Genomic DNA, 16,750 nt, shown 5'->3' with positions numbered 1-16,750 from the left:
GACTGTACAGCAGTACTCACCCTAGCGGTGGCCACCGGTAACTGTTGCAGTGGTTTGAAAAAGTGCCTTTAGTACAGCCTGGCCCACACTAGCCTGTTTAGCCTGCACATCTACACAATAGTAGTTTGTGAAAGTGTGCAGTGTAGAGCATGTTGCTGCCTTACAAATGTCATCTATGGGAATGTTCCCTAAGAATGCCATAGAAGCCCCTAGTTTGCGTGTGGAATGCGCTCTAGGGGGAATGGATAATGTATGCTTTGCTTTTTGGTAGCATATCTGGATGCATTTAAAGATCCACCTGGCAATTTCAGCTTTTGATATAGGATTGCCTTTGAGTGGTGGTGAGAAAGTTTAGACTTCCTGAAAGTTTTGTCCTTTCAATGTAATCTCTTTTGATCTCAAGCGTATGAGCAGCCTGTTCTGCTACGGAGTCTGGTTGAGGAAAAAAAGACTGGTAGTTCCACAGACTGGTTAAGGTGGAAAGGAGAAACTACTTTTGGTAAGAATTTAGCATGGCTTCTTCAGTTCCAATTCTCTTCTACTGGTCGTTTCTTGTCTGAGGAGGCAAGGTATGGGGGTTAAAAACTAGATTTAGGGGTGTTTCAGCCAAGTAAAGGTTGGGACCAATGGGTCACTTCCTTTGGGTGGGTACACCCCCTATTATGCAAACCTCCAGTGGGAGGGGGGCATATGCCTCTCTTTGGTTGGCTGGGTCCCCCCCATCTGCAAGATGGTGGGGACTGAGAGTTGTCCTACACATCGCCTCCCCTACCTGAGAGGTGGGGTTGGCAAAGGTGGGCACACCTCCCTTCCTCACTTCTTTTTCCCTCCGATTCTCCCACCCAAAGTGGGGTTCAGAACTCCTGGGGGCCAGTTGCTGAAGACAGCAAATGGCTGGGGTAGCTCACAAAGGCGGGAAGCCTTTGAAGCTTCCCCTTCGTGGATCCTGCCCATTCTGGGGGAGAAGGCTTGGCACCTCATCCCAGGATGTGCATTGTTTCAGACCACAGAGAACAGTAGGATCTCGACCCAGGGGTCCAGAAGCAGGTCTGCTGGTGGCAGCTGGCGAGCAGCCACTCAGCCAGGACACTAGTGTTAGGTCTTTTTTGAGGGGGCATCTCTTAGATGTCCTCTGAGTGCATTTTTCATTAAATTCCACATTGGCATCAGTGTGGGTTTAATGTGCTGAGAAGTTTGATATCAAGCTTCCCAGTTTTCAATAAAGCCATTATGGTGCTGTGGAGTTTGTAGTGACAAACTCCCAGCACCATATACTCTTAATGGCATTACTTGCACTAACAATGTCTAAGAATTGGCTTAGACACTGTAGAGGTAGAGGGCGCATGCACCTGTACCCTCACCACTGGTATAGTGCACCCAGCTAGAGGGGTGGCTTACCACTGCTAAGACAGTGGGTTGTAGGCATTGCACACAGATCTGTGCCATGACGACTCTTCACTTTGTTCTGCACCAAAAACACGAGAGAGAGAACGAGAACGAGAACGAGAGAGAGAGAGAACGAGAACGAGAACGAGAACGAGAACGAGAACGAGAACGAGAACGAGAACGAGAACGAGAACGAGAACGAGAACGAGAACGAGAACGAGAACGAGAGAGAGAGAGAGAGAGAGAGAGCGTGTGTATGTATGTATAAAGGTACAGGGCCTCTAAAAGTGTCAAAATAAGTGCTGCAGCCCTTAGAGGCCCTTCCTGGTTACAGTGTCCTTGGAACCCATTGCCCCTTTACAAGGGACAGGTATGTGGCAAGAGAGTTTCCAATTGGGGTTACAAGGTACAGTTTTGGGAAAGAACACAGGCCCTGGGTACCTGATTGGCAGGGACCCATGGCACATCAAGTCAAAGTGCATCAGTAGTCTGGCAAAAAGTGTGGGTGGGGGGGCGGGGGGGTTACTGCAACAGAAACCCAGCTTCCTACATGTACCATTTGCAGAATTTGTCTTTCTATTGACCACTGGCAAATGTGGTAAGCTAGTCTGGGCATTAAAAATGAAACTGGTCCCCTTCACTTCAAACTCTACTTGTTTAGGTAAGACAGTTGGGTTCATAAGAATTCTCCCCCCCCCCCCCCCCCCCACCCCAAAAAATCAGACCCTGGAAGGACTTCTGGGCTACAAATTTTGGTTTTGAGTTTAAGGTAGGTGACAATCGCTAGCCTCTTGGTCGGGCCATTGCCCTCTTATTTTCAGTTGTTCAATGTATGCCCCCATTCTATCGGTGAACCATATGTTACAATGGTTTGTCATAGAAGTAAATTGAAATGCCTTCCCCTTCATATTTTTTGTGCTTCACCGCTTTAGTTATTTCCTATCGTTTGGGATAACCACTAGATACTCCCATTAGCCTTTCGTTTGTGACAACTAACTATTGAACAATTATTGCGGGGATCTTGTGTAACCGTGTGTTTGGGGGACAAATGGATACACGAGATAATCAAACATCACAATTACAACACTGATTTAGTCGGAGACAGATACCGGTACTAAAGGGGAGCATGTCCATACAATGCTTTTACTCTTTGCAGAGTTGGGTATGCTTCTGCTTTTCAAAACCCACAAAAAATGTTTACGTTTTAGGAAGGATATTTCTTTTCCAATTTACCAAAACGCCCAATTGGTGAAAAGGGTAGACAATCTTCGTCAGGCTGTCTCACACTGTTATCTCAAACCTTTGTATCATGATGGACCTTAATTCCAGTATTGGTCTAGGAGGGTTAAATCTTGCTTTGGGATACGAAAAAATACACAGTACACCCCAGCGTAATGTTCTTCTTGGGGTACAATTTCTATTGCTACCATCAATAGTTCTTACATTTCTCCTAATAGCACCTCCTTTTGTTATTCCTTTAGGTTTTAAGTTTTGGACATCTTGTCGGAGGGGTTTATAAGAACTGTGTTCAATACTGGTGGTTTATTAAATTTTGCACCTATTTGTCAGTGGTTGTGATTTCCAATTGCTGTGGAAGTCGTTTATACTCTTAACCACTGGTGTTGAATGTGTGAAGGAATGTGGGGTCCGAGTAAGTCATTTGGTAGAATGAGAGGACGCTCCTCAAGAGTTCAGCCTCTTGATTTGCCTCTAGCACTGAAAATACTTGTGCTCTGTAGGAATCTGAATCTGTATAGGATATTGCCACTAGGTGATAATACTATGCACAGAGTCTAGGGGTTCTCGAAAAGTGTACAGGGAGGGCGTTCCATATCTTGGCAGCGAGGTGGGAGAATAATGAACGGCTGCCGGTGGTCGCTCGTTGGATGCGGGGGACGGTGGCGAGGGCAGCGGAGCAAAGCTGGCGGTCGGGGTGTAGAAGGTGAGTCGCTCGTTGAGGTAGGTTGGTCCGGTCTTGTGGAGTGCTTTGTAAGCATGGGTGAGGAGCTTGAAGGTGATCCTCTTGTTGAAGAAGAGCCAGTGCAAGTCTCTCATGTGGGGTGTGATGTGGCAGGGGATGTCGAGGATGAGGCATGCAGAGGTGTTCTGTATGCGTTGTAGTCGTTTATGGAGTTTGGCCGAGGTTCCCGCGTAGAGGGCGTTGCCGTAGTCCAGTCTACTGCTGAGGGCCTGGGTGACCGTCCTCCTAGTTACGGTGGGGATCCATCTGTAGATCTTGCGGAGCAGGAGGAGGGTGTTGAAGCAGGAGGAAGAGATGGCGTTGACTTGCTGGGTCATTGACAGCGATGAGTCCAGGATGAACCCCAGGAATGATCAATAATGGGCTCATGACTCAAAAAGGAGATCCAGACCAATTTTATAAAATTATACTTTGTACGCTATTTTAAGACCCAGGTCTCTGTAAAAAAGTAAGTACGTTTTTAATTAAAAATACTTTTCACTTTAAATAAATAAAATCTACACTTAGAAACTTTCATACTGTCCAATGTTATCCGGTGAGGAATACAATATTGCGGTTAAACAGGTACGAATCGAACTTACAATTCCAGTCTTTGAAGCCAGAAAAGTGAGCCAGGGCTGGAGGTGAGGTAAGTACTAAGACTGCCGCACCAGCGGCACAGGGGCGTCCGGTGTAGAGGTAAAAATCACAGTTGGGCCCAATTCTTTCCAATGAAGACAGGGGGGTGCATCGAGCCACACTGCTTGCAGGTGTAGATCTGTTGTAGGGGCAAAGCTTTGGGGATTAGGTTAAGCGTGTGGGGATGGCAGGGAGCCAAAGCTGCACCAAACGTACACCATCAGCGGCACAGGGACAGCCGGGTGCAGGGTACACATTCAACGTCGGATGCCCAATGCTTTTCAAAGAGGATCTTGTTGACGGTAAAAAGGCTGCAGGCGAGGCATCAAAGGTTGCAGGAGAATGACCAGCAACGCAGAAGTAAGTAGGGATGCAGGGGGTTGTAGGGGCACAGTCTGTTCAGCTCACCAAGACCCAGGGGCTTTGGGTGCAGGAGTGCCTTTGGATGTCAGTCTTCTTACCGGAGCCTCTGGATTCACACTGTAGGCGCCGATGTGTAGTGGACAGCAAACGCAGGACACTAGGTCAGGATCGCCGGGGAGACTTCACTGCACGGGTGAGCCACTCAGACTTGGTCCGCGGCCGTTGGGTGCAGAGTGGGCTGGGGACACGGATCCAGAGTCTTTGAAATCGGGTACTTCTAGAAAGGTCTGCTGTCCTCAGGAGAATGGAGTCTTTATTGAAGGAAACAATCCTCCCAGGGGTTTTGGAGGTTACTGCTGCAAGACAGGTCGAAGATGGAGACACACAGTTGGGGCTGGGGGCAAGTGTCTTCTGCTGCAGGGAGTCATCTCTCTCCTTAGGTTGTCGTAGATCCGAGGTCCAGGTCTGGGGAAGCCACCTATATACAAAATTTAGGAGGCGTTTTAAGAGTAGCAGGTAGGGCCATAAGGCTACTCGCCGGGGGAGACTACACCCTTTATCATGCCACCCACTTATGGGAGAGGGCAAAGACCTAGCCCCAACTGGAGGGGTCCCAACTTCTTCAAGATGGCCGGGGCTGAAAGTTGTGCTTCACCTTGCTTTCCCCCATCCCCCCACTTTAGGGGTGAGGTTGGCAAAAGTGGGCAACCAGTGTAAGGTAAACCAGGGGCAGCCATCTGCTGGTAGCAGGAGAGGCCGGGACGCATTACAAAGGTGGCATGCCTTTGATGCTTCGATCTTCAAGCACATCTGGGGGGGAGGGGGTGGGGGATTATCGGGGCATCTCACTTCTGCCCAAGATGTGCATCTTTTCTAGTCCCATACAGCAGAGACTCTCTACCAGGGGTCAGAAACTGGTCTGGTGGTGGCTGGCTGTCTACAGCTGGTCAGAAACCACACCAGGGTTGGAAGGGATTCAGGGGGCACCTCTCAGGTGCACTCTGGGTAAATTGTACAATAAATCCCACACTGGCCTCAGTGGGGATTTTATTTAAAGAAGTAGTTTGGTACCAAACACTCCGGTATTCAGTAAAGCCATCATGGTGCTGTGGAACTTGAGTTGTTGAGTTCTGAGCCCATGTGCTCTATGGCTTTACTGGCACTAGCAGGTAGTGTGAGCTGGCATATTAACCAGGCAGGGTGCCATGCAGATTGTCGTTTTCTCCCTCACCGGGGCATGCAGGCTCCATAGGCAGTGGCAATGTCCCAGTGAGAGGAGGAGGGGGCCCAAGGGACCATCTTCAGCTTTCAAGCCCTAGGTACCCAGGGTGCCATTTACTAGGGACTTACAGGAGGCAGAAGTACCAACTGTGGGGTTTGTTTTAGGAAAGGAGTACAGGGGACCTGGATGACAGGTCATTTGAAACCACATCATAACCAGGCAAACGTGGAGGGTAAACTATGCAAATGAGGCACTTTTTCACATGCTCCATTTGTACTGTTTTGCCAGACCAAAGTGTAGCCTTGTAGGATGTTCTTATGATGGCAATTAAAGTAGCTCTTCATTGGCCTCTGTGATGGCCCCTCTAAGGCAAGATCTAAACGTCTGTAAATCCCCCCCATTGCCTTAGCAGTTTTATTCAGCTTTTGCATACTTCCAAGCTGTTGTCCATCTTCTTTCTTTGGCCCCTTTATGGCTAGGAGACTACTATTGTTGCTGCATAGATTCCTCATAACGTACTTTTTTTTTTTTAATCACTATTAGCTCTATCGTCACTCTTTTTCTTCAAGGGAGTGTGTTGCTCCTTCGAACTCTATTAAACTAAAGTCGAGCAGGCTCCTTTTGGCAACTCATTACCAGTGAGCAATAAATTAAAACAGGTAGGAAGGGAAATTAACATGGCTATTTGATTCTTTTTGTTAAGGGCTTATGTTTTTTCCACAGTTTTCTCACTCAGGAGGTCGGAGGTTTAACAGGCAAATTGGATGCATTGACAGCAATAGTGGTCTTTTGAATTGGGGTACTGCAGGCTTATTGCCCTTTCTGTGTTGAGAACATTTGAACTCCTGCTAAATAACCAAGGTCTGCTCACCCTGGTGTTTGGCCAGAGCTTCCAAAAGTCCTCTTCAGAGAAATCCATCTTCTATGGAGTACACTCTTCCTCTGCTTAAAACTCAGAATAGCCAAATATTCTGCCCAGGGCGTTAGAAATACCTTCTGTCTATGAATCAAGAGTCTTTGGTTGAAAGAGCTAACAAGAGTAGCACTAGGACTTATGGCTCCTTGGTAGACAGACCATTCATGCTGTAAGTTCACTGTAAACGGCAAACTTCCTATGGCAATTTGGGCGGAACTTGAAAACTGTATGCTCTACGATGTTTAGTAATCTCAAGGACGCCTCCAATTACTATTAGCATTTTTCTACCAAGTCAAAGACATCCCTTCCAGCCCCCTCCAACCCACAATACAGTCAGCCCATCAACCCCCTCCCCCCCAAAAAAAATACTGAGATCTGAGGTTAGCTCCAGTTTTTGGTTACCGGTCTGAGTTTTGCACCTCAGAACTCAACGGGGGGAGGGGGAGGAAAACTGAAATGGTAGTCACGTACTGGGGCATTGTGAGATTATGGTTGAATTCATAACCAGTATCCACTAATTTAGTCACCCATCAAGCATAGAAAAAAGTTAACACTATAAAAAGGAAAATGCTACTTACCAGTATGCATCTGTTCTTGGCATGTAGAGCTGTAGATCCACACACTGTGCATAGACCGCCATCTGGTGTTGGGCCCGGATGTTTGCACTTTGTTGTTGTCCTGGAAAGTCTTTGGAAGTCACAGGACAGGTGGCTCCTCCTTTGGACAATAATGCGCATGGGCATCGACTCCATCGTCCGATTGTTTTTTCGCCAAGAAGGGAAATGGAGTTTTTTTTTTGTTTTTTTTTTAAACGTTTTTATAGGCATTTTCTAGAATTTAGTACATCCCATCAGTATTGGTGGCATTGACATAAAAAGATATATCACATACATGTTACTCCTTGAGATGAGGACGAATATCTGTGTGGTCTATAGCCTCTCGTACAGTCTCAGATTGGTGATAGTTCTAAGGAGCAAGTAGGGCGGCAGTATCAGCATTCATGCAAGGCTGCCTATGTTGTGTGTTGGGATGTGAGACGTGCTCTCTCTTAGCACTATATCGTAAGGGTTGTTACGTGCCAGTATTAACATGAACTTAAACAAACCCGGTAGACAGAACTGGGATACGCTATCTTGTATTGCGTCATTTGGTGGTAGCCGCCTGATTGTTGCAGTATGATATGGTGACTAGGTAGGCATGCGCAGGTGAGAGGGGGGGGGGGGGGTTTAGAAAAGAGTGTCAGGGTCGCCCTTGTGCGGAGTGCAGCTAGGGCCTGCACATGGCTGCCAGTTGTGACACGCCGGGCATCTGAGAGGTACCTTGAGCTGCCGCAGGGGTCATGTGTGCCATGGGAGAGCTGGTAGTTTGAGACTCCGGCGTCCCCAGAGTTTCCTGCGTAAAGGAATGGAGCATCATAGCCCATGGCATGGAAATTGGATGCTTGCGAGTTCCCTCAACCTCCTCTGTACGTAGGACTTCCTCTTCTGCTGTGCACCCCTTCTTGACAGCTCCCACCCATGCAGCTAAAGGGGGGGGCCCCCGGTGAAGAAGGGAAATTATGAAGTTTTGTAAGAAATAGAAATAGATGTCCATGTATGTTGTGTCTAAAAAAGATAATACTGGGACAGATAAAGGTAGCCGGGGAGGTGGGTGGGCGTGTGTGGATCTACATGCCAAGAACATATGCATACTGGTAAGTAGCATTTTCCGTTCAAGGCATATGAGCTGTGGATCACACACTGTGCATAGCTTGAATAGCAGTACTCTTCTTTAGCGGTGACCACCAGTATCTGTTGCAGTATTTTGAAATAGTGTTTTGAGGTCAGCTTGGCCCACACTAGCTTGTTTTGCCTGCACATCTACACAATAGTGTTTTGTAAATGTGTGCGGTGTAGACCATGTAGCTGCTTTGCAGAGGTCATCTAGGGGAATGTTCCCTAAGAAAGCCATTGAAGCCCCTATCTTGCGGGTAGAGTGGGCTTTAGGGGGAATAGATAGTGTACGTTTTGCTTTGTCATAGCAAATTTGTGTACATTTGACAATCCACCTTGCAATGCCAGATTTTGATATGGAATTGCCTTTATGTGGTGGGAAGGATACAAAAAGTGGTTTTGTTTTACGAGAGGGTTTTGTTCTGTCTATGTAGTAAAGGAGTGCTCTCTTTACGAGTATGAAGAGCTCTTTCTGCTATTGTTTGCGGTTGCAAGATCAACTCTGGAAACTCAACAGATTGGTTCAGATGGAAGGGAGAAATAACTTTAGGAGGGAATTTGGGATTTGTTCGGAGAACAACTTTGTTATGATGGAGTTGTAAAAATGGTTCTTGAATGGTTAGTGCCTGTAGCTCACTGACTCTTCTAAGAGATGTAATGGCCACAAGGAAAGCAACTTTCCATGTGAGGAATTGTAGTTCTCATTTATGCAGAGGTTCGAATGGAGGACCCATTAATCTTGAGGACGAGGTTTAGATTCCACGCTGGGCAATGAGGTACCCGGGAGGAATTATTCTTTTGAGGCCTTCCATGAATGCCTTAATGGCAGGCACCCTGAACAGTGACAGGTGCTTTCTACTTTGTAGGTAAGCTGCAATGGCAGCGAAATGTAACCTAATTGATGTGTATGCTAGATTACATCTCTGAAGATACAGTAGATAACATATGATGTGCTGAGTGGAGGCATCTAGAGGGTTGATGAGGTTATTGTTACAGTATATAACATATCTTTTCCACTTGGGGCGCCTAGTTTCCTTGATAACGTTCATGCAATCAGGGGGAAGATTGAGATAACTAAAAACTCTAGGACTTCAAGAGCCAGATCGCTAGGTTGAGCAGTGCTGGATCTGGGTGTCTGATCTCTCCATGGGTCTGTGTTAAGAGCTGTGGGGAGAGACACAATTTTTGGTACAGGACTACTGATAGTTCCAGCAATGTTGTGTACCAGGGTTGTCTGGCCCACGTTGGAGCAACTAGGATCAGTGTGAGCAACTGTTGTTGCAGCTTGCAAATCTGCCTGACCAATTCATCCATATCGCATTGCCTTTGGACAATGGGTGTGGATATCTGGCGGCGAAGCTTGGGCATTTTGTGTTTGAATGTGTGGCGAAGAGATCTATCTCTGGCTGCCCCCACATTTGGAAGAACGGTTGGAGAACCTGTGGATGAAGTTCCCACTCGTGAATCTGTTGTGTCTGACATGTGATTTTGAATTCCTGGGAGATGTTGAGCTAATAGGAAAATGTTCTGAGGAATGGCCCATCTCCATATGCTCTGTGCTAATTGAGAGAGATGGAGAGTCTCCCCCCCCCCCCCCCTTCCCCATTTTTGTAAATGGTACATTACTGTCATTGTCCGTGCAGACTAAGACAGCTTTGCCTAGTATGTGTTTCTGAAATGATTTTAGTGCTAGAAAAATTGCTAGCAAGTCTAAGTGGTTGATGTGGAGTAGCTTTTGCTGAGGTGTCCATGAGCCCTGAATGGTGTGATGAAGTAGATGAGCTCCCCAGCGGGTGAGTGATGCGTCTGCTGTTAGCACAGTCTGTGGAACTGGCTCTATGAACGGTCGCCCTTTGGAAAGGTTTTGGGTGTTCCACCACTGCAGAGAGCGATGTGTGCGGCCGTCCACCAACACCACATCTGTCAGCTGACCTTGAGCTTGGTTCCACTGACATGCTTAGCATTCTTGTAAAGGGCACATGTGGAGTCTTGCATGAGGTACTATGAATATGCAAGAGGCCATCATCCCTATGAGTTGCATGAACACTCAAGCTGGAAGTTAGTGCTGTGGTTGGAATCTTGCTATAAGAGCTTGCATGTGTACTATCCTGGTTGGACTGGGATATGCAAATCTTTTTGGCGGTGTCTATTGTGGCACCCAGATATTGTGGGATGTGGGATGGTTGGAGGTGAGACTTTGCGAGGTTGATGGTAAACCCCAAGTCGTGAAGTAGTTGTATTTTGGCGTGTGTGTGTGATTTACACACTGGATATGTGACTTGGCTTTTATGAGCCAGTCGTCCAAATATGGGAAGACATGAATCTGTTGTCTTCTTAAGTGGGCTGCCACCACTGCCAGGCATTTTGTGAAGACCCTGGCTGCTGTGGTGACTCCGAACGGAAGGACCTTGAACTGGAAATGCTGGCTGTCTACCACAAACCAAAGGTATTTCCTGTGAGCAGGGTGAATGGGAATGTGGAAGTAGAAGTCCTTGAGATCTAACGTGGCAAGGAAGTTGCCCTGTTTGAGTAACAGGAGGACCTGCTGAAGAGTGACCATATGGAAATGGTCTGTTTGTATGTAGGGGTTTAATGGTCTGAGGTCCAAGATGGGTCTCAGGGTTCCGTCCTTCTTTGGAATGAGGAAATACAGGGAATAAACCCCTGTGTTTTGGTGATGAAGGGGACCTGGTTCTATGGCATGTTTTTGTAGGAGGGACTTGAAGTGAGCTCCAGGCAATAACCGGATTGGATGATTTGTCTCACCCACCTGTCTGTGCCTGGGATGCTGTGTCTGCAGCATCGAGAGCACAACGAATGGAGGTATTTGTTATGACCTTACCTTCCTGGATGAGATCATTAACTCGTGTCTTGTACTGACCTGGAAGGTGTTGTAGTAGGGTCTCTAGCTCGTCGTAGTGTGCCCTATCATATCTTGCAAGCAAATCCTGTGTGTTGGCAATCCTACAAATTAGCTGTTTGGGACGCTGTTCTTTTACTCGACGCGTCCAGCAGTTTTGACTTTATCAGGAGGTGGGGCATCTCCTGTGGTTTGCGAATTGGCCCTTTTTCTGGCGTTGGAGACCACTAAGGAATCTAAGGGTATTTGCCATTTAATATAAACAGGGTCAGATGGGGCAGCTTTGTACTTTTTTCCCACCCTGGGGTTAATGACTCTGGCCCTTACAGGATCCTTAAACACTTCAGGAGCGTGTTTGATTACACCTTTTAACATGGGAAGAATGGCACTGGACCTTTGGGATGGTTCGAAAGTGCCCATGAGGAAATCTTCCTCTATAGGGTCTGTTTGTAGGTTTATCCTGTGATATTCTGCTGCCCTGTGTATAAATTGATTGAACACTATAGTGTACTCAGGAGGGGATGGCCTAGATGGATAGATGTCGTCCTGATGTTTGTCTGGGACATCTGGTGTGTCCCAGGCCAGGGTGGTTCCCCTTAAGGGTGATCATCTCCCATGTCGTCCGAGGCATCATCATCATCATCTGGAAGTGGAGAAGGTGGTGAGGGTGGTGAATATGGGATAGGAGAGTGGTGTGGAGGGGGAGGAGGAGAAGGAATCTTTAAGGGAGAAATAGCAAGGTCTCTCTTTTTCAAAGGAAGTGGAGCTGGTACAGGTTTGTCCATTTTCCGTTTCTTTGAAGGGCTAAGTATGAGTTGACCTGTTTTAGGGTCCTTTTGAAGTGTTTTTTAAGTTGGATCCGGTTGAAAAAGCTCCTCCACTGACGTGTGTTCTTTCAGTGCCGACTTTTTGGAGTCAGATTTGTGAGTCAGGGGTTTTGGAGCAGTTTTGTGCTCTTTAGGCATGGAATCGGGAATTTTCTTTGATTCCGATGGTGGTTTTGATAGGCTGTTTTTTCGGTTCTGATGGTCTTTTCGGATCCGGACGCCGTGCTCTGAAGGCTGAGAACCCAAGGGTTTTGGAGCCGGGTGTTTGCTCGGTGCCGAAGATTTTTTCAGAGCCGGGGCGTCAGTGCCAATAGATTTCGGCGCAGTAGGAGTCGATGCGGAGGTAGGCGTTGGCGCGGAGGAAGGTATTAGTTTCTTTTTCGGTGCCGGGGACGGGGTTTCAGCACCGACTGTAGGCTGGCTTGATCTCGAGTGGCCTGAAGGCTGGCTCGATCCCGAATGGCCTGAAGGCTTTTGCATTGGCTTCTTTGTCGAGTCCGAAGGCGGGGCGTGAGAAGTTTTGTCCCGGTGTGCACCTAGGCCCGAAAGATTGAACGAAGCCTTTTTGGGAAGTGGGGGTGGAGAGAGGGGGGGGGGTGGAGGGGGGGGGTCGACCTCAATACTTACGACCCGCTGCCCTGGAGTGAGATCTTCGACGGAGTCGTCGGCTTCGGAGCTGATGGTGCTGTGTTGGATCTGCTCCTGCACATTGATGCCTTCCTGGAAGATGTCGTCGGGAATGGATGCCGATGATCGAGCCATTGTTCTTCGAGCTCGACAGTCCCGGATCGTCTTTTTGGAGGGGAAAGAGGCAGAAGCTGGACAGTCTTTGGCCTCGTGGTCGGGTGAAAGGCAGAGGTTACACATCTCATGAAGGTCTGCGTGTGGAAACTTGGATCCACATTTAGGACACTTTTTAAAAGGAGTCCTTTCCATGAGCCAATGGCGCAGGTAGGCCCGTAGGCCTGCGTCGACGACCGGAATCGAAGATTTGAAAGTCTGGAGAGATGCGCGTCGAAGGGGGAACACGATCAAAACAATACCGAGGTATGGGGGAGGTTTTCGCGTCGAAAAGATGATCGGTAATGACACCAAACTGTAGCGCGATGAACACATCCGAGCCCGATGGCGGAAAAAAACCAAATCAGGCGATGGAGTCGATGCCCAAAGACTTTCCAGGACAACAACTAAGTGCAAACACACGGGCTCAACACCAGATGGCGATCTATGCACAGTGTGTGATCTACAGCTCATATGCCTCGAACAAACTTATTCCCCAATCCACAAAAGCATGTGAATTTGTAATACACTTCACGCTTTAAAATAAGTTTAAATAAGTACTTTGCTGAAAACATGTGATTCAGTTAAACAAGACACCAGGTTGATTATCAAATTCGTACTCCTTGCTTCAAAGCAGATACATATTTAGCCACAATTCAACTTACATCTTGGCTCAGTGACATAAAGTTGCGTTGTAGTTCACGAGCAAATTCCATGTTGCTCACCACTTCCTGGTGCTTCGACAGGGCATCCTGCAGATAACAAATAGTTGCAAACTAAGCCAGATATAACAATGGAAGAAAACACAGAATTAAGCCTACTACTGGATTACTGCAGGCCTTCGCGCACATACTTTAGAAAATGGGCATACATCACCATTACGTGTCCATTAATAGTTTGATGCATATGAAAGTCAAGTATAGTTAAACATTCCTCAAAGGAGTGACAGAGGTGGGAGTATTAAGAAGAATTTAAAAATCTTATTGAGCTGCTGCTTCACTCTCCAGTATCACAATGATAGGCTGCCCCTACTTTTGCACAACCCCCCTCCCCCCCACCCCCCAATATAATATATTTTATTTATTTTTTCAGATTTATGTAGCGCTGGCTAGACCCATAGGTATCAGAGCGCTTTACATGAGGTTTCACATTTTAAAAAAGTTACAGGTTACACATTGTTATAAACATTACATCCGTTACAAGTTACATCTGTTGGTTAATGGCGTGTAGAATGGAAGGGGGGCAATGTAAAAGCTAACAAGGAGGGAGATATGGCAGAGACGAAGGAAAGTCTGTCTTAAGTCTGGCTGGGTAGGTGAGGGCCGAAGGAGAAAGCCACAGCCCATCTCCTCTATAGCTAACAAGGTAGCTCCACCGGGCATCAGTCAGAATGCTAGGTCTCCACTGTAGGTGGCAAGAGTCAAAGATTTAGTGTCATGATGGGTGAGCCGGATTGGGGGGGAAATGCTCAGGGTTTGGTAGATGTCCACTCCAGGTGTTGACGAATTCATATCCACTATACAGCATGGCCATCGCCCACCGCTACTCATCTCACCTGCTAACCTGCAACTGGAGACTCACCCCTCGGGGTACGGCCTCATCAATTTGTTGGGCTTGAGTCAATACTGCACCAGGAGCCATCTTCGGGTCAGGTAGGCTAGGGCGTTCCCTACAGCCTTTTCTGCAGTGAAAGTCGGCTTCCAAAGGGGTTAAACCACCCCTAGTCCCCGCTGGTGTAGCCTCAACGGACCACAACATGGAGCCTAGGGAAGTGAATAAATGGCCTTATGAACAGAGAAAGGCCTTTCTTTTCATCAATGGGGTAACTCTGAAGGGACCAAAAAGTTGAGGGCATTAGAAAACGTAACATGAGGCCATCCTGGGGGGTTCGAATTCCTCACCAGCCGATTATGGTGTTTTGCGGGAGGAATGGGGGAAAATCCACGGAATGGTCGGGGGCAGCAGAGAGGAAAAGCACCTCACCCAGGTCTCAATGTGGGATCACATCGTTCTCGTCGTACGCCATCTTGAAGATAGAAGACTGGCAGATCGTCGGCATTTTAGGGATACGACTGCTGGCGAAAAATTGTTGGATCAAGAGACATCCTTAGGACCCGGTGCTCGGACGTCAGCACAGCAGGAGTAGGAGGCTGCTAGTTGTAAAAGTAAAGAAGCGGCAGCCAAATCATGAGAAAGGATGGGACAGAGGTCAAAAAGGTGGAGGGACCCGGGATTAGTGCTGCCGGTGACTGTGTAGAGGCAGGGCCCAGAACCATTCCCAGTGCTCTGGCGGCTGACACGTTGCAGAGACGAGGGAGGCACGTCTAACTAGTCAGCCAGAGTATGCGGTGGGGGGAGCGATTCTGGATCTGGAGCTCCGGAAGCGGCTCAGGAACCGGCTCAGGAACCGGGAGGCTTCCTACAGCGGTGGCAGCACAGGACCTGAAGGCTTCCTACAGCGGAAGCAAAGCGAGGTTGGCAATAGCAGGCGATACGTGATTGAGGGGCTCTTCGAGGTGGCCTGAAGACCAACGTTGACATTGGCAGTCCCACCAGTGGATTAGTGTTGCCGGAGGCTGTGCGGTGGCAGGGTCCAGATCGATATCCAGAGCTCCTGCATGGATGCATATGATGCAATGAAGCGGATTCGTGACTGGAGTGCAGTGTGACGTGGTGAGCCAGCGCAAACGCCTGCACTGGCAGGCATCTTACAGCAGCATCTTCCGTTGTAAATACAGATAGGCTACTAATTAAGTGCTGTATTTACCTGAAGGTGTAGTCGTTTGGTCTTGTACAGCAGGCAATAAGATTTATAGAAGAACACTAGCTCCTCAAGATCGCTTGGCATTCCCAACAGTGTATCCAGCTCATCAAAGGTGATGATGCTGGAAGTGGCCCTGTTGCGCCTTGACTGAACAGCAGTTTCTTGATACTAGTTTTCTGGAGTCTGCAAGAATGTAAACATGTGGAGCAGACGCAGGAAGCTTGCATTCATATAGTGTTCATCTAGGTAGTCTGGTAAAAGTGGTAACTCTGCTTCATTTTTCTGGTATGCAGCCTCCAAAATTTACATGGGGCACCTTCTTGCAGCGACAGTGTGAATGTGACAGTAGTCTTAACTGGTACCATCTTACTATTGGGTACCGTTAGAATCCTCCATCCGAGTCAGGAGGCCTAACTGTGGATCAGAATCTACATAGTAAATGACCTGCTCCATAATTAGGGCTCCCAGTTTTTTAGGTCTCGCCTAGGCAGCGCTTGCACGGTCTGTTCGGGACATGCTGAATTTAGGTATGGAGTTGAAGCTCTGCCCACTCTCCGCCCATATTTTTCATTGGCTTGTGTCATTGTCCTTTGTAAATGTTGGCTTCTGATTTGTTAATAGGCTTATTAGTCCCTCCCTAATAACTCTGTCTTCTGTTACCTCCCATGAAGACTGGCCATCTTACTGGTGTCCTTACTCAGACGCTTACATTAGCACTTTAGAGAACTATTTACTTAGTGTACACTGCACTCAAGGGACGCAAGCTTCAGTAATGGCTGCTGCTTCCGAACAGACTTTCTTGGTTTCCTACTCAGACGCATTCCAAGGGCGACTGTTCGTGCACTCCCATGTTTTGTTAAGTAGCAGGCTTGTTTTTTCATGGCAGCCGCTATGCACGAGCAGCAACGCGCACGCTGCTTCTGTTTATCCAAACTATTCCCCAATATCGCATTTCTTTATTGGGGGCGTGGCATGCTTGTATACGTCAGTCATCGGGTGTGGTGTTCAATTAAGAACGGATCAGAACGGCAACTCTCACAATATTTGGATTTGTTAAATGAAAGTCCGAGTCTAGAACAACAGTTTTATGGGGAATGATGGAATGTACGTATGTGCCAAGAATTTGTTACATGCTGGAATGGAATGGTATAATTTAGAGAGAACCTCTTACAACATGCAACTACTTTATGGAGGGCGCGGATCTGCAGCTCAGGGTCTGCAGCCACTGGGACGAGTACATCTGCCGCCGGTAGGCGAAAAAGCTTCTAGAGCTCTGTCCTGCTTCACAGCCTCCCGTGACACAGAAGGCATGTGCGCCTGT

The 16,750-nt window shown here is 47.7% G+C and overlaps 1 protein-coding gene across 9 annotated transcripts in view; it reads right to left on the bottom strand.

Annotated features, from left to right (window-relative positions):
• CAPRIN1 (cell cycle associated protein 1) overlaps nt 1–16,750 on the bottom strand; it is a 545,714-nt gene that overhangs the window by 349,778 nt on the left and 179,186 nt on the right. For all 9 annotated transcript variants that reach the window (XM_085643526.1, XM_085643522.1, XM_085643525.1 and 6 more), the window contains exon 4: nt 13,331–13,417. In XM_085643526.1, the coding sequence (XP_085499652.1) occupies nt 13,331–13,417 (87 nt within the window). The remainder of the gene's footprint in view (nt 1–13,330; nt 13,418–16,750) is intronic.

Source organism: Triturus cristatus, chromosome 3_1 (assembly GCF_964204655.1).
Source record: "Triturus cristatus chromosome 3_1, aTriCri1.1, whole genome shotgun sequence".
In the NCBI taxonomy this organism is placed as follows: domain Eukaryota; kingdom Metazoa; phylum Chordata; class Amphibia; order Caudata; family Salamandridae; genus Triturus; species Triturus cristatus.
The sequence above is the reverse complement of the archived record's forward strand: the minus strand, read 5'-3'. Positions and strand labels throughout refer to the sequence as shown.